The 23,536-nt window shown below is 41.7% G+C and overlaps 1 protein-coding gene across 6 annotated transcripts in view; it reads left to right on the top strand.

Moving 5' to 3' along the window:
• The window catches only part of DST (dystonin), a 410,298-nt gene that overhangs the window by 91,720 nt on the left and 295,042 nt on the right, over positions 1–23,536 (top strand). For all 6 annotated transcript variants that reach the window (XM_087718947.1, XM_087718939.1, XM_087718941.1 and 3 more), the window contains one exon: positions 22,449–22,510. In XM_087718947.1, the coding sequence (XP_087575073.1) occupies positions 22,449–22,510 (62 nt within the window). The remainder of the gene's footprint in view (positions 1–22,448; positions 22,511–23,536) is intronic.

Here is a 23,536-nt window from a genome sequence, read left to right on the forward strand (position 1 = left end):
CCAGCCCAAAGTGGAATAAAGAAAGCTGCATGGAATCCCTTGATCAATAGATGTTTTCATAATTGTTGCATTTTCAACAACCACAAGATGTAACGCAGCCTGATTATTTCAATAGAAAATGCCATATAGTATATTCCTTTCCACCAACGCTAAAATATTTTACATTTGGCTAATCAGGTTGATGTAATTGGAAAAAAAAGTCCAGATATATATCAAACAACTTAATTAAAATTTAATTTCACCCAAAGAATCAGGATTTAGTTTTGTTAACAGGCAGGGTGGATTAAAATACCGTATATACTCGAGTATAGGCCGACCCGAATATAAGCCGAGGCACCTAATTTTACCACAAAAAACTGGAAAAGTTATTGACTCGAGTATAAGCCTAGGGTGGGAAATGCAGCAGCTACCAGTAAATTTCAAAAATAAAAATAGATACCAATAATGTTTTTGAATATTTATTTCAAAGAAAAACAGTAAACTAGCGGTGTATTCAATGAAATACTTCACTCACCTCATGATGCTGATGTCCCGCTGTGATGATGATGTCCCGTGCAGCCGCGGGAGTGATGTCCCGCCTCCTATGACACACGGCACAGTGATTCCTATCATTGGATCACTGTACCAGAGGAGGTGGGACATCGCTATGTGGCTGCTTGCCATAACAAGGAGGAGGTGGGACATCGTTGCAGAGCGGCAGGAGGGGGAGGAAGGGGAATCGTAAGACAGCCCTGCATTACATTAGAACGTGAGGAGGGGGGATGGTGCGCGCTGCGCGGCAAACTGACACAGAGGGAGGGGAAACTCACAGGGGCACTGGGCCATTCACGAGTGTCACCCAGCGGCATGGCCCCGCCCCTTTTTCTCCTCCATTTCGGGCAAATTTTTCACTGACTCGAGTATAAGCCGAGGCGGCTTTTTTCAGCCCAAAAAGTGGGCTGAAAAACTAGGCTTATACTCGAGTATATACAGTAGATGATTTTTTTAAAAAATCAGATTTTTTTATTTTTTATCAAATTTATTTTAATAAAATGCTTTTGGAGTAAAAAATCTATCTAAAGATAGTTTTATATTAGAGTTTAGAGTTTAGAGTTTTATTGATTTGTATGCCGCCCACTCCCGAAGGACTCCGGGCGGCTTACAATAAAACAAGTGAGGGGGGATAATACACAAACAACATATTAAAATATACAACAGTCACAATTTCCGAGGGGCTGGATATTTCGAGAGCCCTCCGGCCTGCTGGAGCAGCCAGGACTTAACGGCTTTGCAGAAGGCCGGGAGGGTAGTAAGGGTCCGGATCTCCACGGGGAGGTCATTCCAGAGAGCTGGAGCTGCAACAGAGAAGGCTCTCCCCTGGGGAGTCTCCAGCCGACATTGGCTGGCAGATGGAATCCGGAGGAGACCTAACCTGTGTGATCTAATCGGTCTATGGGAGGTGATCGGCAGGAGGCGGTCTCTCAGGTACCCAGCTCTGATGCCATTAAGGGCATATTTAAGATACATTAATAATTTAGTTTATTCAGCATGAAAGGGAGCTTAGTTTTGCAGCAGGAGGCTGTATATTCTGCAATATTGGGTTGTCGGTGAGTCAACAGTGGGTCAGAGGAGGAGCTACTGCTATAAAATTTTTGATTTAAATCGAGTTGATTTAAATTAAGCCTGTGATTTAAACCATGATTTAGATCAACTTGATTTAAATCAAGTTCAATCTGCTGACAGGTGCTGATGGATTTGGTGATTCCCTTGAAGTAAGGTTTGACAAAAGGGGAATTGAGAAAGAGCCAGTATGTTAAAAATATACAGTTTTGGAGTGGCATTTGGTTTCTTGCAAGTTTGGATTTTAAGTAAAATGCAATGAGGTACTAAAAATGGCTGCAGAATAGTTTCAAGGAAATTCCATAAAAATGCATTTGAAATTCCCCTTGCTGGTCCTTTCATCCACTATTTTGATACAAAGCTGTTGTGGCCCAGCAGGAGCCGTTGGAGCTGCCACCAGACTCCGACAGTGAGGGGCCCTATGAGTTGGTTCTGGAGGATGTGGAGGACCCTAGACAGGGTTTCGACTCCGAGCAGGGCGCAGAGAGGCTGGTTGGCCACCAGGAGGCGCCTGAGCCTTGGACCAGTGGGGAGGAGACAAGGGAGTGTGATCATGACGTCATGCATTGGAGCAGTGGGGAGGAGACAAGGGAGTTGTTCCTGGATGCCCGGCAACAGAGAGCTAATAGGCGTAAGGAACAGTTGCGCAGTTACAGGAGGTAATTGCACTCAGCTGGTGGTAATTAGGCTCCTCTCAAGACTATAAAAGGAATGATTGTGCACACGCCCTTTGCAGGAGTCAACGTATTCTCTAGTGGCAAGCTGGGCACCCTGGATTGCTGCCAAGTTTAGTCTGTGCTGGATTGCTGCCAAAGTCTGGACTGTGCCGGATTGTTGCCAAGGTCCTGTCTTTGTGTTAATAAATCCTTGCAGTATCTTTGTCTCTGTGTGCTTTGGTGTAGGACGAGGGGGGTCAGAACACAAAGCTATATAGACGTTAATCTTCTGGTGGCTTTCTTTTCTGTAATGTTACTCTTCAAATACTGGAATTGAGTTAGCAGATTGCCTATATGGTTTTACTTTCAGCCTGAACCTAGTAATTGAGTATTTATTCATTCTATTGTCATAGGAGAATTTAGAGAAAAACTGGATTTACGACCTTTTCAAAGTTGTCTGGAAACTGCTGTTGGGTTGATGTTTTTAGCAAAATGCCGGAAGTTGGCTTATCTTTTTGTATTAAATAGTCCAGGCTTGACTGACCCTTGAATATAAAATTATTACTTTATTTCTGAATAACCTGTGTTTCAGGAAATGCTAAAGGATAAACAAGCCTACCTTTCCATTTCCTTTCATGTTATCTGGTTCTATTTTAGTTAAAGAAATTATTCCAATAGGTATTGAATATATTTCCATGACACACCATTTGCTAAAATGTGAAACTTTCATAACGGCCATTACTCCTAGAATTTTTTCCCTTTGTATTTTAATAGTTTAATATATTTTTTAAATGTAGGTGCATAATATTTCATGGTATTTTGTACTGTAGTACAATGGATTTTATTTTACTGTTAATGAATCATATTTTGTAAATGGAAATTTTTAACATATTTTCTGTCCCAAAAGTGTTTTTTCAAAAGGAAACTGGATTTTGTTTTTCTTAAGGGCATTTCATTTCTCACCCAAGAAGCTTCTTCAGCTCTGAAGAATATTCTCTTCTAGAAAAAAATATATATCAAGAGCCTTTTTATTGCTTTTTAAAAAAAATATATCAAGGTTTTATTTTCGTTACATTTTGCTGCAACAGTGCAAATTATGTTATATTCCTTCTTAGTACTTTTTTCTACACACTTTTTATTAATCCTTTGGGAAATAACACTACCATTACACATCTCCATTTTCTGGAATAGTTGATTTGGGCCATAATATTCCACGCCGAAAAATAGAACTTAACAGTTGTACTTGAGAAAGAATTGGCTGTTTCATCTTCTGTAGCTGGCTGCATCCTCTTTTGATCTCTGCTTAGGAGAGGAGGGGCTGCCGTACATTTGGGAATCACATGAAAGCTGGAATAGCTGCATCTTCTAAGCATTAAAAAAATACTAATTCCATTTAATAAAGTTGTTAAGAAGTATGCTGTATCAAGATTGTTTTTGATCTCTGGTTTCTGTTCTGTCCCCCCTTCTCCACTCGTTAAACAGACGGCAGGCAGACAAACTTAAAAGGAACTCTCTTTATCAGTTCTCGGCTCAGACTGGCTGCGAGCCCAAAAATAACATAAATTCAGTCTCTGACGAGATAACAGAATACAAAACAAATCTCTCTTACGGCAATGCACTTCTCCAAGTGTATCCTTGAATCAGGGTTACAGAATACCAAGCACTTTTCCAAGTGTATCTTACATAAACCACGACTGATGATCAGTCAATGTTGAACGAACCAAGGAACGTTGACTCCTGCAACCAGGGCGTGGCACCATCCGTCCTTTTATCTCCAAAACCCCACTGCATTGTTAATCTTGCATCCCGAAAAGACTCACAGAAGACTGCTGCTGAGTCACAACAGGTTTCTATGTATATTGATCTTCTACACTTTGTAGTTCCAATTGTGCACTGTATTTCCTGGCAAGTCATTTCCTTTTATGAGCTCATGATTGTCGGGCTGAATCATTGGGTTGCTTGTGTTCAACACCCTCTTAACTAGGATGATCAGTAATGTCTTCTGAACAACAACAAAAACACCCTATGAATTGGCCTTTGCTAGCAATGTTATTTGCAACAATACAAAACTATTTTGAAGCTGTAGTTGGGACTTACAAAAACCCAGCTCTTTTTCAGGAACATCAGTTAGTCATTTCTATTTTCAGCGGGGTGATTTATAACGACTACAGGTAGTCTTTGACATACAACCACAATTTGAGACTAAAATGTCAGTTGCTAAGCAAGATAATTGTAAAATGAATTTTGCCCCATTTTACGACCTTTCTTGCCAAAGTTTTTAAGGGAAGCACTGCAGTTGTTAGCAGCGTGGTTGTGAATCTGGCTTCCCCATTGACTTTGTCAGATGTTGCAAATGGTGATCACATAGCAATAACAATAGCAGTTAGACTTATATACCACTTCATAGGGCTTTCAGCCCTCTCTAAGCGGTTTACAGAGTCAGCATATCGCCCCCAACAACAATCCGGGTCCTCATTTTACCCACCTCGGAAGGATGGAAGGCTGAGTCAACCTTGAGCCGGTGAGATTTGAACAGCCGAACTGCAGAACTGCAGTCAGCTGAAGTAGCCTGCAGTGCTGCATTTAACCACTGCGCCACCTCGGCTCTACATGACCTTGAGCCACTGCAACCATCATAAATATGAGCCTGCCTGGTTGACAAGCATCTGAATTTTGATCGCGTGACCGGGGGAATGCTGCAACGTTTGCAAGTGTGGGAAATGGTCATAACTCACTTTTTCCAGGGCCATTGTAACTTCCAAGGGCCACGAAATGAACTGTTCTAAGTCAAAGACTAACTGCATTCTGGCATGGGTGCAAAACTGCTGATTGCCGATTAGTGGTGGTGCAGTGGTGGCTTTCAAAAATTGTTCGAACCTACTCTGTGGATGTGGCCTCCTTTGTGGGAGTGGCTTGCCGCCCATGTGACCAGATGGGCGTGGCTTGCTGCCCATGTGACCGGATATGAAGATGCCGACGACACTTGTCAGAGCCACCTTAAATGACCTCCCACACAGCACTGGCATGCATAAGAATAGGATGTAAACTTGTTTTTTAAAAGGCATCTTTGGTTTGCGTTAAAACAACTTCAACACACGCAATGTTCTGATTGCGCCACAAACGCAGTAGTCATCCTTACCTTTCACAGAGGCACTGAGTTTTATAAATAGGAGCATGATAGCGTAGAATAATCATATCCAAGGACCAGTGGTGGGTTTCAAAAAATTTTGGAACCTCTTCTGTAGGTGTGGCCTGCTTTCCGGGTCCACTGGTGGAACCTCTTCTAACCGGTTCGGTAGATTTGACAAACCGGTTCTACCAAATAGGTGCGAACTGGTAGGAACCCACCTCTGTGGTGGTGCTGATGTTAATAATCCACAGTTGTTACCTCCTTCCAGCTGTTGATTCTCTTGGTTTCTTTACATTAGCAGTTTCCAAGAGCTATCGGCCAGGAGACAGACATCTCCTGGCATGTTGCAACTCTTTAAAAGTCATCATGCTATCTTCTTGTTTGGAATTCCTCTCTGGAATGACAAGTGATGATCACTTTTAAAATTCCTATCAGATTGGTTGACGTTGACCATTTAACTAGGTGAGGTATATTTTTTGCAGATTGACCCCATAGCCTTGAGCAATGCACATAAATGCGGCCTAATCAACAGATAACAACTACATTACTGAGACTAAGCATTGTTGAGACATCACATGCTTGAAAGTAAAATTGCACTTCGTTTTGAGGCATTCCCTGGTTCTGTTAAGATATATAGTACTTGTAACACAGGCTGGTTGCTCGTTCTAATCAAACCTTCCTTCCTTCTATTGAAGCAGTGTGCTACCCTTGAAAAGTATCTGGAAATGCATTTGATGCAAATCCTGGCAGCTGAGCTGTTAACGTTTGCAAGATCGGAGGATCATATGATGCCTCTGCTGAAAGTTGGGCATTGATAATTGATTGACTGTTGGGCAGAATTTAACCAGCTGGTATTGCCCTTTAAAGGCTCTGTGGCTTAGTGACATTTAAAGGCCCCGTGGCTTAGGGCCTTTCCAATGGATTGCATCTCCTGCTTTCAACTTGTCCAGTTGTTAGGAGCTTCAGGGGAAGCTTTTTTTGAATGTGTTTCTACTATCAGAAGCTTCCCTTTGTGGTGTATGGGAGTGGGGCTTTCGCTAATGACGTTCCCAGGCTATGGAATACATTTCTAGGGGAATTGTTTGGCTCTCACTCTCTCAGCATTTAGGAAATCTGAAACGATTAATCTTGTTTTTCAGGGTTAGATAATTTTGTTAGACTACAGTTTATTTTAATATTTTCAACTATTTTTAATTTTTCTAATTTTTTTTCCACTTCTTATTTAGCTGTGTTGAGTGCCTGCCCAGAGTAAGAATGCAGAGTACAAGTAAATCAGTATAAGTGGCCCTGAAATTTCCCCAGGAATGTCAAATGAGATAAGACACAGAAGATTATCTTAGGGTAGAAGGAAATTGTAATGTAAAGAGACAGGATAAAATATAAATGCATTAATACCCTGTTTCCCTGGAAATAAGACCTCCCCGGATAATGATCTGAATCAAGTTTTTGATTCAGTAAATCAAAACTAAAATAAATCCTCCCCGTGAATAAATTCACTAAAATAAATCCTCCCCAAAAATAAGCCCTCCCTGAAAATATTGCAACGGTTCCACCACAAAACCGCGCTCGACTAAACCGTGTCCGACTAAATCGCGTAACTGATGTCATCAACAGGGCAACAACAGCGCAGAGACAGAAGTACGCTGTAAACCCTAAACCTAAAATTAACCCCTAAACCTAACCCTAACCCCCCTAAACCTAATCCTAACCCTAACCCTAACCCTTAACCTAATCCTAAACCTAACCCTAAACCTAATCCTTAACCTAACCCTAACCCTAACCCTTAACCTAACCCTAACCCTAACCCTAACCCTTAACCTAACCCTTAACCTAACCCTAACCCTAACCCTAACCCTTAACCTAACCCTTAACCTAAACCTAAACCTAACCCTAAACCTAATCCTTACCTTAAGTTGAATCAGCTTGCTTTCAAAGTGCTATTTAAAGGGCCCTTCTTTCTCCGCGCTGGCTGTTGTCGCCCTGTTGATGACGTCAGCGACGCGGTTTAATCGGGCACGGCTTAGTCAAGCGCGGTTTTGACGGGTCACGTATTGCAACACAGCAGCAGCTATGAGGTGACCACATGTGACCAAAAATCATATGTACATAACAAAGATACAAATGCACTGAATAGTGTTTTCCAACCAATTATATTCCAGAGGTGTTACGACTATAGCAGCCACTTGACATCCATTCTGTAATCTGGGGGGGCACCAAATTGGGAAAGATTAGTGCATAATCTAATCAACATACTGAAGAACAGCTGTATATGAAAGTTCCTAAAATGTCATTTCAAACTTGAGCTTTGCAATAATTTATTAAATAACCGTTTTAACGAATATTCAAAGAATTCAAGTAGATTAACATGATAGACAAGCATAGTTACCGGTTTGACCTTACGTTAATATTTTATTGTAAGTGGCCTTGGAAATGAGAGAGAGAGAGAGAGAAGTGAGGGTCAGTTAATATGTTTGGAAACATTCTTAAGGCATTTTCTAAAAGATAATTAGCACACCTACAATAAACAAACATCCTGCTTTGCTAGTTGAATGTAATTTAAAAATGGAAAAGCAGGCATATGGTTTTAATTATCTCTTCAAGATTGCTGCATTTAACAAAAATGGTTATAGCTACAGCATTAATGTTAGTTGTCCATATTTGAACTGCAGCCTGGAATGCTGTTTAAGGCTCACATAAGTTGTCTTTGTGCAGCTGTCGTGTGTGGGATTCCTAAAGAAGTTATCCATCGTATCTTCAGGAACCACATGGCCCAGAAAAACCAGGAATATCCGACTTGTAATAAACAGTACGAAAATATGCTGTTGATGATAAATCTACTCATGTTGCATAAATTCCTTCAAACGCTTTTGGGAGATGTTTAGATTTATCTCTTAATAGCTGGGGAAGACGATCTAACACTTTTTTGTGGTTCTAGCAGTCTTGCCTACTTTTCCCCTAAAAATGTTTATATGTCCGCCAGTTACATTAATAATGGGATTGCAGTGTAAAACTTTTTAGCTATTATAATAGTTCAGATTTACAGAAGATGAATTGCATCATCATGGGTTGATTTAGGCATACATTTTAATTGCAAGATTTTCTCTATTTTGTACATATCTGTTTTAGTAAAAATGTAACCATGGCTGTACAGTTCACATCTGAAAAAGTTTCAGGAAGCCATATCTCTTTTAAGGTACGCAACTTCAGCTTGGGTATTCTTAGTTCCTCATTTATCATTAAGCTGGGTGTATCTGCACTACATCTACCGTGTTTCCCTGAAAATACCGTGACCCGTCAAAACCGCGCTCGACTAAGCCGCGCCCGATTAAACCGCGTTGCTGACGTCATCAACAGGGCGACAACAGCCAGCCCGGAGAAAGAAGGGCGCTTTAAATAGCGCTTTGAAAGCAAGCCGATTCAACTTAGGGTAAGGGTTAGGTTAAGGGTTAGGTTTAGGGTTAGGTTAAGGGTTAGGGTTAGGTTTAGGGTTAGGTTAAGGGTTAGGGTTAGGTTTAGGGTTAAGTTAAGGGTTAGGATTAGGTTTAGGGTTAGGTTAAGGGTTAGGTTTAGGGTTAGGTTTAGGGTTAGGTTAAGGGTTAGGTTTAGGGTTAGATTTAGGATTAGGTTTAGGGGGGTTAGGTTTAGGTTTAGGGGTTAATTTTAGGTTTAGGGTTTACAGCGTGCTTCTGTCTCCGCGCTGTTGTCGCCCTGTTGATGACGTCAGCGACGCGGTTTAGTCAGGCACAGTTTAGTCAAGCGCGGTTTTGTTGGTGAACCAAAAATACGACAGGGTCTTATTTTCTTTTGTCCCATGAAATATGGCCTTGGACTTATTATCAGAGAGGGCTTATTGTTTTGGGGTTGCTGGGCGGTTGCTACTTTGAGCGGATTCCCGAAGAGCCAGGCACAGCCTCAGGGGAGAAGCAACCATGAGGTGACCACGCTCATGAGCAGCCGCCCGACAAATCCCCTCTCCAGCCGGGCAAAGTGCCATTCACTGACCTAGGGGGTATCACTAAGGAGCCAAACCATGTGGCACTCTGCCTGCCCTCCAGTTCCCGCGGCTTGGCACATTTGGGATACCCCCCTAGGGCAGTGCATGGAGCTCTGCCCAGCTGGAGAGGGGGGTTGCGTGAGTGCCTGTTCCGCCCCCAGCCTCACCGAGCCTTTGCGCAGCTCTCCCAGGTCACCGCCGCTGGCCACCGCTGCCACCCGCCACCGCCACGCTCCAAGCATAACTTCCAAACTCCAAAACTCGGGGCCGAGTCTTCCAGCATCGGCCGCTCTAGGAGTGCTCTCTATGGTGGGCTGGCTGCTGGAAGACTCTCTGTCCGGCAGCCGGCCCACCATAGAGAGTACTCCTAGAGCGGACGATGCTGGAAGACTCGGCCCCGAGTTTTGGAGTTTGGAAGTTATGCTTGGAGCGTGGCGATGGCAGGCGGCGGTGGTCAGCAGGGGTGCCCTGGGAGAGCTATGCAAGGGCTTGGTGAGGCTGGGGGCGGAACAGGTGCTCGCACAACCCCCTTCTCCAGCCCGGCAGAGCTCCACGCACTGACCTAGGGGGTATCCTGAATGTGCCAAGCCATGGGAGCTGGGGGGCGGGCAGAGCACCATGTGGCTTGGTGCCTTAGTGATACCCCTTAGGTCAGTGAATGGTGCTCTGACTGGCTGGAGAGGGGATTTGCCGGGCGGCTGCTTGTGAACGTGGTCACCTCATGGCTGCTTCGCCCCTGAGGCTGTGCCCGGTTCTTTGGGAGCCTGCTCGCATGGGAGCAGCCGCTCGGCAACTCCCCTATCCGGCCAGGCAGAATGCCACTCCCCAACCTAGCGGTATCCCGAAGGCAGCAAGCAATATGAGCGCCTTTACCCCCCTGGCTCCCACAGCTTGGTGCCTTCGGGATACCGCTAGGTCGGTGAGCGGTGCTCTGCCTGGCTGGAGGGGGGGTGTTCCAGAGGGTTTATTTTCAGGGGGTGAGCTTATATTTTTGCCCACGTGAAAAATGTGGCAAGGCCTTAGTTTCAGGACAGGTCATATTTTCAGGGAAACACGGTAAGAAAAAAATATAGTTTTGGCGCTCTCAGTGGCTATATTCATACAATGAACTGAGCCGCAAGCCGGTATGTTAGGTTTTAGCTTAACCATCTGCCTGAGTGTAACTAATGACTTAATCATGACTTAGTAGGTAAACTATAAATAAATAATGGTTTAGCATAAGTGACATTTTCTTGTATATTAATATTTATTTAAATATTGCTGATTGTTTTATTTTACATGACTGCAGAAACATTGTAAAGCCATGCTTAATAAATGCAATTTACTTTGTGCCCTATAACAATGTCAATTTTCTCCCTGCTTCTGGATTATTTGATAGAAGCACAGCATGTTCAAACTTTAGATCATAAAGAGAAGCTAATTGCATCTTTATAGGGAAAGGAATCTCATCATAGAGTTCTACCATTTTTTTGTGACTTTTGGTCTTATTTTGTAAATGTATGTTGATAATCAGACTAAACCTCTAATTTTAATGAATTATGTTATGATTTTGATAAATAATCGATGTTGGAAAATATCTTGGGAACAGTAGAACAATATTATTGAAGAATGCTTATGTACAAAATGATATTAGCATATCAGTGCCAACAAATACCATGCTTTGTTAAATGTTTTTTATTTGTTCCTATCAGGCACAGAAATAGTTTTAAAATGTGCTTAAAAATAGATCAGTGTTGCATTTGGTGTGGATTACTGAGCGAAAGAAAATTCCTTGTGGCTTTTGTCTATTTTACTTGCGTTCCCATTGAAGCTCATGGAAATGTTGCCATACTTTCAGTGGGAAGACATTTTCATCAAGATTTTTCTTAAGCCCACATGAATAAACTCTATAAATGTTCATCCATGTGACTTGACTGATATAAACAGAATGAGGAAGAGGAGTGAGCATGGCAGAAATACTAGACACTTGATCACCCAGCCATTATTAAATCTAGCGTTGACACCTAGTAGGAATCACAGGGAAATAATTCCTGCAAATTGGGACATCACAATGTGGTAGTGGTTCAGATTTGATTCTTTTTAAAATGCTTATATATAAGGGGGGGAAATCACAAAATATGTTTTGAGAAATTCAAACTGGCTAAATAGTCATGGCTACAGTGAATTCTTAAATTGATCTTCTCATCGCCTTTGATGACTTAATACAGGAATAAAGATAAAAGCCTTATCCTAAGTTTTTCCCTTCTGATAGGTCCTCAACTTACAACAGTTCATTTAGTGACCATTCAAAGTTATAATGGCACTGAAAAATGTAACTTATGACTGTTTTTACAGTTATGGCCTTTGCTGCAGCTCCATGATCACATGATCAAAATGTCAGCTCTGGCCAGCCTAGAGGCCTGGAGCTGCCATTCAGGGGAGAAGACTGGGCCAGCTGCCAAGACTCACCGTCCCACCTACACAAGCTGAAGAAACTCCTGCTAACAACCCATGATTAATTGCCGGGTGGTTTCCCTCTTGGTCACAAGGTGATGGGTGTGCGCACGGGTGAGGTGCGGCTTTTCTTAATTACCAATGTAGCTATAAAAGGTGGTGGGAAGCACAGGGTGGCAGCTCTGACAGTCTATTCATTGCCTTAGGGATTTGTTGGTCAGTTCGTGCCGAAGGAAGACTACAATAGCAATAGCAGTTAGCAGTAAACAAACATAAATAGGATTTAATTTAACCTGGTTTTAGACATTTAAGATGTACTCTTTGTCTCCCTTTGGCATTCAGAAAGCCTTTTATTATTTTTTCCCCACATTTCTGTGTCATGGAGTTGAATCTTTTGATTGTTCCTCTTCATACCGCGAACAAAAGATGGAGTGTATTGGTTAGAGCTAAGCGCAGTAGGAATAATAAAATGTGTCTCTCTGAGGTAAACATCAGCTGATGTACCTTATAAATACAGTAGCTTTGGGGTTTTTTTTTGGCTTATTTATGTAACCTAGATAGTTTAACGGTTCCCTCAGGACCACAATTTGTCTCTTTCTATATTCTGAGGTAGAAAATTAGGGAGGATGGAAAACAGCCAAAGTCCTGAAAAATTTGTTTATTATATAATTTGGTGTTTTTAGCAGTGTTATTTCCTTGTTTTTTGCTACTTGAACTTACAATTTGCACTCTATTTAATCAAATAGTTACCATTAATTAATAAAACTATTAGTATCATCACTTTCCAGAAACTCCTATAGGAATGATGCTGAAAAGTGATTTTGTACACAAGGGAACAGAAATTGCTTGACAAATCACCTGATTTACTTAATACTGATATGTGGAATGCAAGGTAATATATATTACCAGTCTGGATTCCAGGGGTGGGTTTCAACCGGTTCGTGGCGGTCCCCGCGAACCGGTTGGTCGGCGAACGGCGAAGGGCCCACCCGCCTGCCCGTGCTCCTTACCGGTCTTTGAAAGCTTCTGCGCTTCCACGCAGGCGCATGGCACATACAGTGCCTGCGTGATTCTCTGCGAGCAGCTGGAGCATCGTGTAGGCACTAAGACGCATCCATGAACTGTGCACATGCACGAGGACGCTGCCGGCCCCGTTCTAACCGAACCGGTTGGAACGGGATAAGCAACCCACCACTGCTGCATTCCCTATTATTTTTTATCTACATTTATCTACATTCAAAAGAAAATGAACTTGTCTTTTATAAAAATGAAAACACAGGAAATGTCAGCAACGGCCAGATAATGAAGCTTGATCAGGGCAGCAAAATGCTTTTTAAATATTATTTAAAGTAGCAAGGTTTCATTAAAACCACATTTTCCACTTAGAATTTCAAGATGCCCAAACCAACATTTGTTGCCTTCCATGATAATCAAAATGAACATCACAGATTTAAGAATTAGAACATATATCTTGGCATTGGTAATCAGATTGAAATGTAATTTGCATAAAAGCTATGAGGTAAGACTTGTTAATAGGAGAAAACATTTTAAAAGCAGAAAATACTGTAATTTAAAATTATAAATATAAAATATATACCATATTAAAACTAGAAATTTAAAATTACACATTGCAGAAAACATTTTTTTTAAAAAATCCGACAATTACTTCAATTTGATTTCACTGTTATAGGACAAAGCCCTGGTGTTACAGTCATAAATAATATTCAATTGAAGATATATATTTTTTCTAATTGCCATTTTAAAGCCTTAGTGATCTCTTTTTTGATACATTTATAATACTATTTTATACATTGGAAATTATTATAAAATAATTGCAATAATTTCCAGGTTCTTAATGGTTGAAAATCGTTGATAATTAGCAATAGCAATAGCAGACTTATATACCGCTTCATAGGGCTTTCAGCCCTCTCTAAGCAGTTTACAGAGTCAGCATATCGCCCCCACAGTCTGGGCCCTCATTTCACCCACCTCGGAAGGATGGAAGGCTGAGTCAACCTTGAGCCGGTGAGATTAGAACCGCTGAACTGCAGATAGCAGTCAGCTGAAGTGGCCTGCAGTACTGCACCCTAACCACTGCGCCACCTTGGCTCCTCTAATTGAAAAAGGGGGGAAGGTTGATGGTATTAGGAAGATGGTGTGAGCAATACGAAGGGATGTACTGTATAGCCATTGAATTTTAGAATTTTTAAGTAACTTAGAAAAGATTTACTAAACACACTGTGAAGGTAGCCTAAGATAATGTCCAAAAGTACAACGAATAGTTGCACTAGTGCGTTGAAGGAAGGCCCATTTGTATTAATAAAGAGCCCCGAAGGATAGAGTATATTTCCACTACTCTGTGTGAAGTGATATGTTGAACCTATTTTCAAGATTCCTGTCTCTGTGGACTTAGACAGTAAGAGTTATAGCAATAGCAATAGCAGTTAGACTTATATACCGCTTCCTAGGGCTTTCAGCCCCTCTCTAAGCGGTTTACAGAGTCAGCATATTGCCCCCAACAATCCGGATCCTCATTTTACCCACCTCGGAAGGATGGAAGGCTGAGTCAACCTTGAGCCGGTGAGATTAGAACTGCTGAACTGCAGATAGCAGTCAGCTGAAGTGGCCTGCAGTACTGCACCCTAACCACTGCGCCACCTCGGCTCGGTTATGCTTCCTTGGTCCCATTCTTGGTTATGTTTGTGTCTGTGTGTATGTTGGAGATTATGTTACAGAAGAGAACAACGTGACTGTTAAATCCATAGCTAAAGAAGCTGTGTTTGTAAGAGGAACCCCTTGCATTATTTTTAAAGATTTTTATTAACCTACATATAAAATACACAGACAAAATTTAGACGTACACCACATTTATACAATACAATACGAACAGGAACTTCCTGTTCTTTATGATAGCAATCATCAATCGATACCGCTCACCTTATATTATTTCCCCTTCTATTGTATTTCATTTGGATTTCACCGTTCTTAACCCTTTTATTTTACTCATAACTATTATTTTTGGAGTTTTGTTATATTCCTTCATTGATTCTTGTTTCTTTCCTCCATCCACCTATACCATTTATCCCATATCTGGTAGAATTCTGATTCTTCTTTTCCCTGGATTTCTTTAGTTAGTTTGTCCATTTCGGCACAATCCATAACCTTTCTTATTATTTCATCTTCGCTTGGAATTAATTTGTTTTTCCATTTCTGGGCAAAGGCAATCCTTGCCTCCGTAATTATATGTAGTATTAAATACTGATTTCTTTTTTGTATTTCGCAGACATTATTCCCAATTAAAAAAAACAAAAACTTTAGGTTTCAATTCTATTTTAACCCCTGTTATTGCCTCCAGCCAATTTTTGATCCTTTTCCAAGGAACCCCTTGCACTTTTATATTCTGCTAATGTTATTTATTTCTCTGCCAAAAAGAAAATAATCTGTAATTAGTTAAGGCCTCAGGGAGATTTATATGACATCTCTGAACAACACGTAGATGGTGAAATCCAACTTGCATTATGAACTCAGCATTTTTTTCTATTTCTTATAGAATCCCTCCTGCTTATACAGGAAGTCCTCGCTTAACAACTCTTTGTTCGGCAACAGTTCAAAGTTACCACAATAGTGAATGAATGGTAGTTATTATCAGTCCTCAAAATTTGTGGCTGTTGCAGGGCTCCTACGGTGGTGTGATCAAAATTTGGGTACTTGGCAACCCCACTCATATTTACGACCTCAGCAATGTGCTTCAACTGACCCAACCCACCTGCGCTCTACATGGGGCTGCCCCTGAAGAGTGTTCGGAGACTACAGTTGGTTCAGAATGCAGCCGCGCGAGCGATATCGGGTGTACCTAGATACACCCATGTCACACCTATCCTCCGCGAGCTGCACTGGCTTCCCATCGGTCTCCGGACGTGCTTCAAGGTGCTGGTTATCACCTTTAAAGCCCTAGGACCTGAATATCTGCGGGACCGCCTCCTGCCACATACCTCCCAACGGCCGATAAGATCTCACAGGCTGGGCCTCCTTTGGGTACCGTCGACTGGGCAGTGCCGGCTGACGACCCCTCGGAGGAGGGCTTTCTCTGTAGCTGTTCCGGCCCTGTGGAACGATCTGCCCGCGGAGATCCGGACCCTTCCCACTCTCTCGGCCTTCCGAAAAGCCACTAAAACCTGGCTGTTCTGGCAGGCATGGGACTGTTGACTCCATAATGAGGTCCAGCCCCATCTAGGACTGAGTGTATGGTGTGTTGCTTTTAAATCTGTCTTTTCTTTTCCCTATATTTTAGTTTTTTATTTTATTCTTGTATTTGTAAGCCTCCCGGAGTCCTACGGGATTGGGCGGCATATAAATTTATTAAATTACAATTACCTAAGTATCTTCTTTACATCTCTGCCTTTTTGCCCCCACCCTGCACTCTCCACTGCCCATCCACCCTGAGCTGACTTTCTGTACTTGTCTTCCTCCCATTGCTGAGGATGACTGCCCTGCCAAGGCAGCTGTTAGCATTTTGCAAACTCCTCACAAAGGAGAGGAAGGAACAAATGAGTGTTTTGCAAGTATGAACTATCTCTCCTAAAAGCATTACATTATACTTATCTATTCTTACAATCCAGCACAAAAAAGTATTGGATTCAAGTAGTACAAATCTATTTCTCTTGGAGTTTGAACCTCATGATACTTTGGAAAAAAAAAATGCGTGAGTGGTTGGCACAGATTTGTATAAAACTATTCAATGCTTTCTGTTGCTGTATCTCAGCGTTGAACTGGTCCATGAAATAATTGTGCCATTTACTAAGTGGCATTTGCCCAAAATGAAATAGTAAAAAAAAAAAAAAAAAAGTTAGATTAGCTGCCAGTTTTTTTCACGGCTATTCTTTTCTTGCCAGGGCACTGCTGAATGCCGTTGTTATGCTCTTATGAAGCAAGAAGCAAAAATAAACCCAGAATAAGCATTTGATGCAGAGCTAAAACCTCTAGCCACTTTTGCAGCTGTTTCAATCCAATTCATTTCATTGGAATTCTTTCTCCCACATAGTCCATCATAATGCACAAAGATTCGACTGGAACTTTCCCCCCATCAGAGCTTCTCTTAAATTAAACCCAGTGGGCAGGCTTCCAATTGTCTCTCATCCAGCCTTTTAAAATAAGTTTGGTTTTTAAAATAAAATATCACCAACAGGGAGGTTTTGATAGGGAGCTAATATATGGATTGTGCATTAATATTAACTATATTTTATTGCTTTTTTATTTTTTAATAGTGATAATTATTGTGATTAATAACCTTTGTTTATGGTCCAAAAATATTTCCAAACTTCCCTTCTCATATCCAATTATTATTTATCATATCAACTCCACATTATATACATTACTATCAATATCAATTATTATTCAGCTATGTCTATTACAAATAAGAGTAATTAGGTTTAGCTAATTTTGAATTGTATTCTTCCATCTATCAGCCTGTGTCTCTCCAATAACAAAACCTCCTTAATCCTATTGCCATTCGTGGAACAAATTCACCAAACGTCTTTATAAGCAAGTCCAAACAGGAATATCTTCGCACCTTTTTGCTTAAGATGCCTCTGATATAATATCGTTGTCCTACGCTTGTTGCACTTTTCAGCTTGTCTTTAATTCTCAGTGGTGGTATCGGAAATTCTGCAAATGATGTTTCATAAAGTATAAATTCTTTAATGCTTCTCATTCCTCTGCGCTCTGTCTTTTGAAATAAATCTTCTGTATGGCTGCCCCCCCTTTCAAACGTTGCATCTCTTTCTCCCTCCGAAGTAAACCAGATGCCCGGCGTGTCAGCAAGTTGAGAATCTTTAAACCAGAAATATTTTATTGCTAAGGTAAAGCTTAGTTAAGTGTTTTACCTTTGGCTGCATTTCCCTTGTTAGGAGCTTCAAAGGAGTGAATTGTTCTGAATATCTTGCCCTTCCTTCATTTGGAATGATTCAGTTGTTGTATATTAATATGTTGTATTACAAGGCTGAAACCCAACATATTAACTGCAGTGTTACCATTGTAACGCTCTTGATGGGAGAAACCAGATTTTGGGGGGCTGATTCTTCCCTCCACCAATCTAAAATTAAACAAATAATATTCATAGATTGCAAATGGCATTTGGGCTTCTTTCTTTGGAAAACTATTTTTAGGTAGGTCATTGTGTATGTGTGTGGTGTAGAAGCAGTAGATGGGCTTTCTATGCAAAACCTGCTTACCAAGGATTAATTTAATCATGGTTTTTACCAAGTTAGCCTAGCTGTCTGGATTCATTTCGTAATCACAAATTAACGAGCGGCATTTCTGCCTTGCATGTTATAGGCCAGTGATGGCTAAACGTTTTTGGCTCGCGTGCCAAAAGCAGGGGGAGCACAGGGGGGTCCCCCCCCTGTTTTTGGCACACTTTTTTCACCCTCGCCATGCTCTAGAGCAGTGTTTCTCAACCTTGTCAACTTGAAGATGTCTGGACTTCAACTCCCAGAATTCCCCAGCCAGCGAATGCTGGCTGGGGATTTCTGGGAGTTGAAGTCCAGACATCTTCAAGTTGACAAGGTTGAGAAACACTGCTCTAGAGGCTTTCTAGGAGCCTGAGGGGAATGAAAACAGCCCCCCGCGCCCCCCCCCCAGAGGCCTTCTGAAGGCTCCAGGAGCTTCCCAGAAGCCCCTGGAGCGCGAAAAACAGCCCTATAGACAAACCTGAAGTAACTTCCGGAGGGCAAAAAAACAGCCTCAAAAGAAGACCGGTCAGCTGCATGTGGGAGATGATAGGGCAATGCCTCGCGAGCCCTAACAAATGGCTCCGCGTGCCACCTGTGCAGGGGTGGGTTTCAACCGGTTCGCGGCGGTCCCTGCGAACCGGTTGATCGCCGAACCCGGAAGTAAGTAACTTCCGGGAACGGCGAAGGGCGCACCCGCCCGCCAGCGGTCCTTACCCGGTTTTGACGAGTTCTGCGCTTCCATGCATGTGCAGAATGCATACAGCGCCTGCACGATCGTCCAATAGCAGCTGGAGCATCACGCAGACGCTAGTATGCATGCGTGCACCGCGCGCATGCACGAGGACGCCGCCGGCCCTGTTCCAACCGAACCGGTTGGAACGGGGCGAGAAACCCACCCCGGCACCTGTGGCATGCATGCCATAGGTTCACCATCACGGTTATAGGTTGAGTTAACATATGATGTATGGTCCATGGAAACCCAGAGAATTCAATGGAATAAATGAAAGTTTAATTAAACATAGGTAAGTAGCTAGTAGAACATGGTCCAGATGGAGGAGGTAAGAAGAATAAGAAGTAAGTAGAGACTGTGTTGGCTGCTTCTGTCCTAGAATTTTTAGGATAGCCTGAAATCTGTGCTATAGGCAGACAACTGCCTGTAGGCAGAACATAGCAATAACAATAGCAGTTAGACTTATATACCGCTTCACAGGGCTTTCAGCCCTCTCTAAGTGGTTTACAGAGTCAGCCTATCACCCCCACAGTCTGGGTCCTCATTTCACCCACCTCGGAAGGATGGAAGGCTGAGTCAACCTTGAGCCGGTGAGATTTGAACCGCCGAACTGCAGATAGCAGTCAGCTGAAGTGGCCTGCAGTAGTGCACCCTAACCACTGTGCCACCTCGGCTCTTAGAATAGAAGGGATCGCACATTTAAAATTAGATTTCCTTACATAGGGATAGCACAGAACAAGCCCTTATCTGGAATTTCTTTTTTTTTTTCCTTTTTTGCAACGGAATGACCTCTGAGGCAAAGAGTAAATGCTTGAAATATTTTTTTAAGAGGGCACATGCTGCCTACTGGCATTTGCCAAATAAGCCCAGTTTTTGTTGGTGGCAGTTGACTCCAGTTCTTGAGTTGGGTTGAGGCTGTAATGTTAGAAGATCTCATGTTTAAATGGAAAGGGTAAATATTTGTGGTCGTATTACTTTAGTTAGACTTTGTATCATGGCGAATGCCCCTCATTCCAGACACACACGCTTCCTGTGTGGTTACGTAATGCACTGTTTTAAGATAGTTTTCACGCCAGAATAATCTATATTACTCCTACTTGACTCAGTGGGGGAATGTTTTTCTTTATCTTTTTGAGTCAACCTAAAATTCTGACAAATGATGAGGTGCAGTATGAATTATCGGTTCCACCACAAAATCGCGGTCGACTAAAGCGCGCTCGACGAAACCGCGTACCTGACGTCATCACAGCGCGACGAAAAAAGCACGCTGTGAGCGGTAAACCTAAAATTAACCCGTAAACCTAAACCTAACCCCCGAAACCTAACCCTTAACCTAACCCTAAACCTAACCCTTAACCTAACCCTAAACCTAACCCTTAACCTAACGCTAAACCTAATGCTAACCCTTAACCTAACTCTAAACCTAACCCTAACACTTAACTTAACCCTAACCCTTAACCTAACCCTAACCCTAAACCTAACCCTTACCTTAACGTGAATCGGCTTGCTTTAAAAGCGCTTTTTAAAGCACCTTTTTTCTCCGCGGTCGTTGTTGTTGCGCTGCTGATGACGTCAGCGACGCGCTTTAATCGGGCGCGCTTTAGTGGACCGCGGTTTTGTTGTGCCACGGAATTATCATGCTTTGGATACATTATATAAATTCTTAAGTTTCTTAAGAAGTTTATAATGTTGGGAATTTGAAAGAAAGAGAAAGAGGGGAAACCAATAACAAGGGGTATAATCTCAATTGGCCTAGGACCTGGATATCTCTGTGACTGCCTCCTGCCACATACCTCCCAGCGCCCAATAAGGTTTCACAGGATGGGCCTTCTCCGGGTGCCTTCGACGACACAATGTCGCCTAGCGGCTCCTCGGGGGAGAGCCTTCTCTGTAGCTGCCCCGGCCCTGTGGAACAATCTACCCCCTGACATTTTGTATGGATTAGTAAATGCCTGCGCTATGTTTAATATTTTTCCAGCATAACTCTCTTTTGGCAAGGAAATATTGTAAGGTTTTATTAGAATGACTTATTTTACTTTATTTCAAATTTCTGTCTCAACTGCATCTTTATATTTTCTTTTTGTTAGAGTCACTTTTTGCTACGTAGTTGGATATTTTCCAGCTGTTCAAATTTTCATACCGTATATGCAGCTAGGATGTAGAAAATTTTAATGTATAATTTGAACCTTATAGCATTTGCTGTTATTCTGTTTTGCAGATGCCAGGCAATATCAGCACTGCATGTTTATCTGCTCAGGTTATAAGTTTATTGTAGGGAAAAAAATGCAAAATGGTAATCCACACTTACCTTTAAGTTGTAATATTTTTCGAAAGAAAGGATATTCTGTGTTATGAGTTTTGGTCTTTTTGCTGTCAATACGGTTTTTTGGAAGTGCTTTTCCTGAAAACAGGAAAGAATGCAAAGTTAGTCCTCAGGTTTAGTTGAAGAAATTAATGGTATGAAATTATCCTTTGACTCAAAAAATCCTTTGCTTGGCTTTTCTAGAAGTATGAAAGGGAAATATTAGATGAATATTTTTTCTTAGGATTTAATCCCAGTTGTGATCAATTCCCTTTTCTCAGTGAAATTCTATTTCTCATTTCATACAATTTCAAAAGATACTATTGACATTTTTCTCTATGTAATTGTGGAGGGGAAAAGGTTCTACAAGACAAGAGAGAAGAATACACATTTAACACAGTACACATTCTTACACACAGTACAAGGAGGGAGGGGCAGAATGTCCTGAAGACCATTGAGTAGTAAATAGTCACATAAAGTGAGTTTTCATTTGGGTATTAGTTAAGAGTCTCAGTGGTGCTTCAAATGATGACAACAGAAGTACTTTGGGTCGGTTCATCGACAAAAGCGCTCCGACGAAACCGCGGCGAGAAAACCGCGAGTTTAAATCGCGCCAACGAATGAGCGCAGAAGCGCACTGACAAAAGCGTGCCTTCAATGAACAAATAATAACCGCGAGTTCTAAACCTAACCCTAACCCTAAACCTAACTCTAAACCTAACCCTGAACCTAACCCTTACCTTAACTGAAATCCTTACCTTAACTGAAATCGTGCTTTTGTGGGCGCGGTTTTGTGGGCGCGTTGTTGTGGGCGCGTTGATGACGTCGCGGTTTTCTCGCCATGGTTTTGTCGGCGGGCTTGTGTCGTGCGCGCATTTGTCGGGTCACGCTTGGGTCAGTCCCAAAGCTTGAGAAGATGGTGAATCAGTTTCATTGCCTGATAATGGTATTTCAAATAAAAGTGAATTTAAAAAACTGCCAAGTGTACTTTGCTGATGCCCTAAATCTTGATGATGCAGGTAGGGATGGAAATGTTCCCAGTTAAATTTATTTGATGGCTGAACTGTGGCTAGTTCAAAATTTCATTTTTGTGTCTAATTGAGTGCAGAATGTTATTAGGTTTAGGTTTATTAGATTTATATGCTGCCCTTCTCCCAAGGACTTATTAATTACATAACATATATAATAATACATCCAGTTGACCGAAGTTCCTTTAAGTGTAATACTTGGAAATGTGCAGTTATTTCTCCTTTAATCCGTTTATTCGAAGCAAAGAGAGCAATTTATTTTCCATTTTTCTTATTATTACTTCCTGCTTCTAATTTTAGAAATACTGACTTTTTTTTTGTTTTTCTTTCCTTTTTACCTTCTCAGATGAACGGGACAAAGTCCAAAAGAAAACGTTCACAAAATGGATAAACCAGCACCTCCTGAAGGTCAGAATATTTAGATTCATTCAACTTTGCAGTACATTGGATGCCGTAAAGTTTTACCAAGATGGAACGGAACATTTTATTTATTTATTTATTTGTATGTATGTATGTGTGTGTGTGTGTGTGTGTGTGTGTGTGTGTGTGTGTGTGTGTGTGTATGTGTGTGTGTGTGTGTGTGTATGTATGTGTATCTATCTATCTATCTATCTATCTATCTATCTATCTATCTATCTATCTATCTATTAAAAGATGATGATAGCACTCCAATTCCAGACATACCTGGAAGAGACTGTTTTTCTAGAACATGCCTGGTCATCCAGCTCGATTATCTCATTTGATGAGTCTTCTTTAGAGAAGCATCATTATTCATTATTTGTCAATATTCCATGTCATGTTTGTACCGATAGTCCCCGACCAGTGATGGGTTTCAGAAATTGTTCGAACCTACTCTGTGGGTGTGGCCTCCTTTGTGGGAGTGGCTTGCCACCCATGTGACCGGATGGGAGTGGCTTGCCGCCCATGTGACCGGATATGAAGATGCCGACGACACTTGTCAGAACCACCTTAAATGATCTCCCACACAGCACTGGCATGCATAAGAATATGAAGTCAACTTGTTTTTTAAAAGGCATCTTTGGTTTGCGTTAAAACAACTTCAACACACGCAATGTTCTGATTGCACCACAAACGCAGTAGTCATCCTTACCTTTCACAGAGGCCCTGAGTTTTATAAATAGGAGCATGATAGTTTAGAATAATCATATCCAAGGACCAGCTGTGGGTTTCAAAAAATTTTGGAAGCTCTTCTGTAGGTGTGGCCTGCTTTCCGGGTCCACTGGTGGAACCTCTTCTAACCGGTTCGGTAGATTTGACGAACCAGTTCTACTGAATAGGTGCAAACTGGTAGGAACCCACCTCTGACTGAGATCAATGATTAAGATAAGAAATACGTGTAGATAACAATATAACCTTCAAAGTCAGAACGCAACGTGGTAAGGTTTGTATTATGATATTACTACTCATTGTGTC

Source organism: Thamnophis sirtalis, unplaced genomic scaffold, assembly GCF_051295495.1.
Source record: "Thamnophis sirtalis isolate CommonGarterSnake01/CBP01778 unplaced genomic scaffold, rThaSir2_p1.2 scaffold_6, whole genome shotgun sequence".
Classification (NCBI taxonomy): domain Eukaryota; kingdom Metazoa; phylum Chordata; class Lepidosauria; order Squamata; family Natricidae; genus Thamnophis; species Thamnophis sirtalis.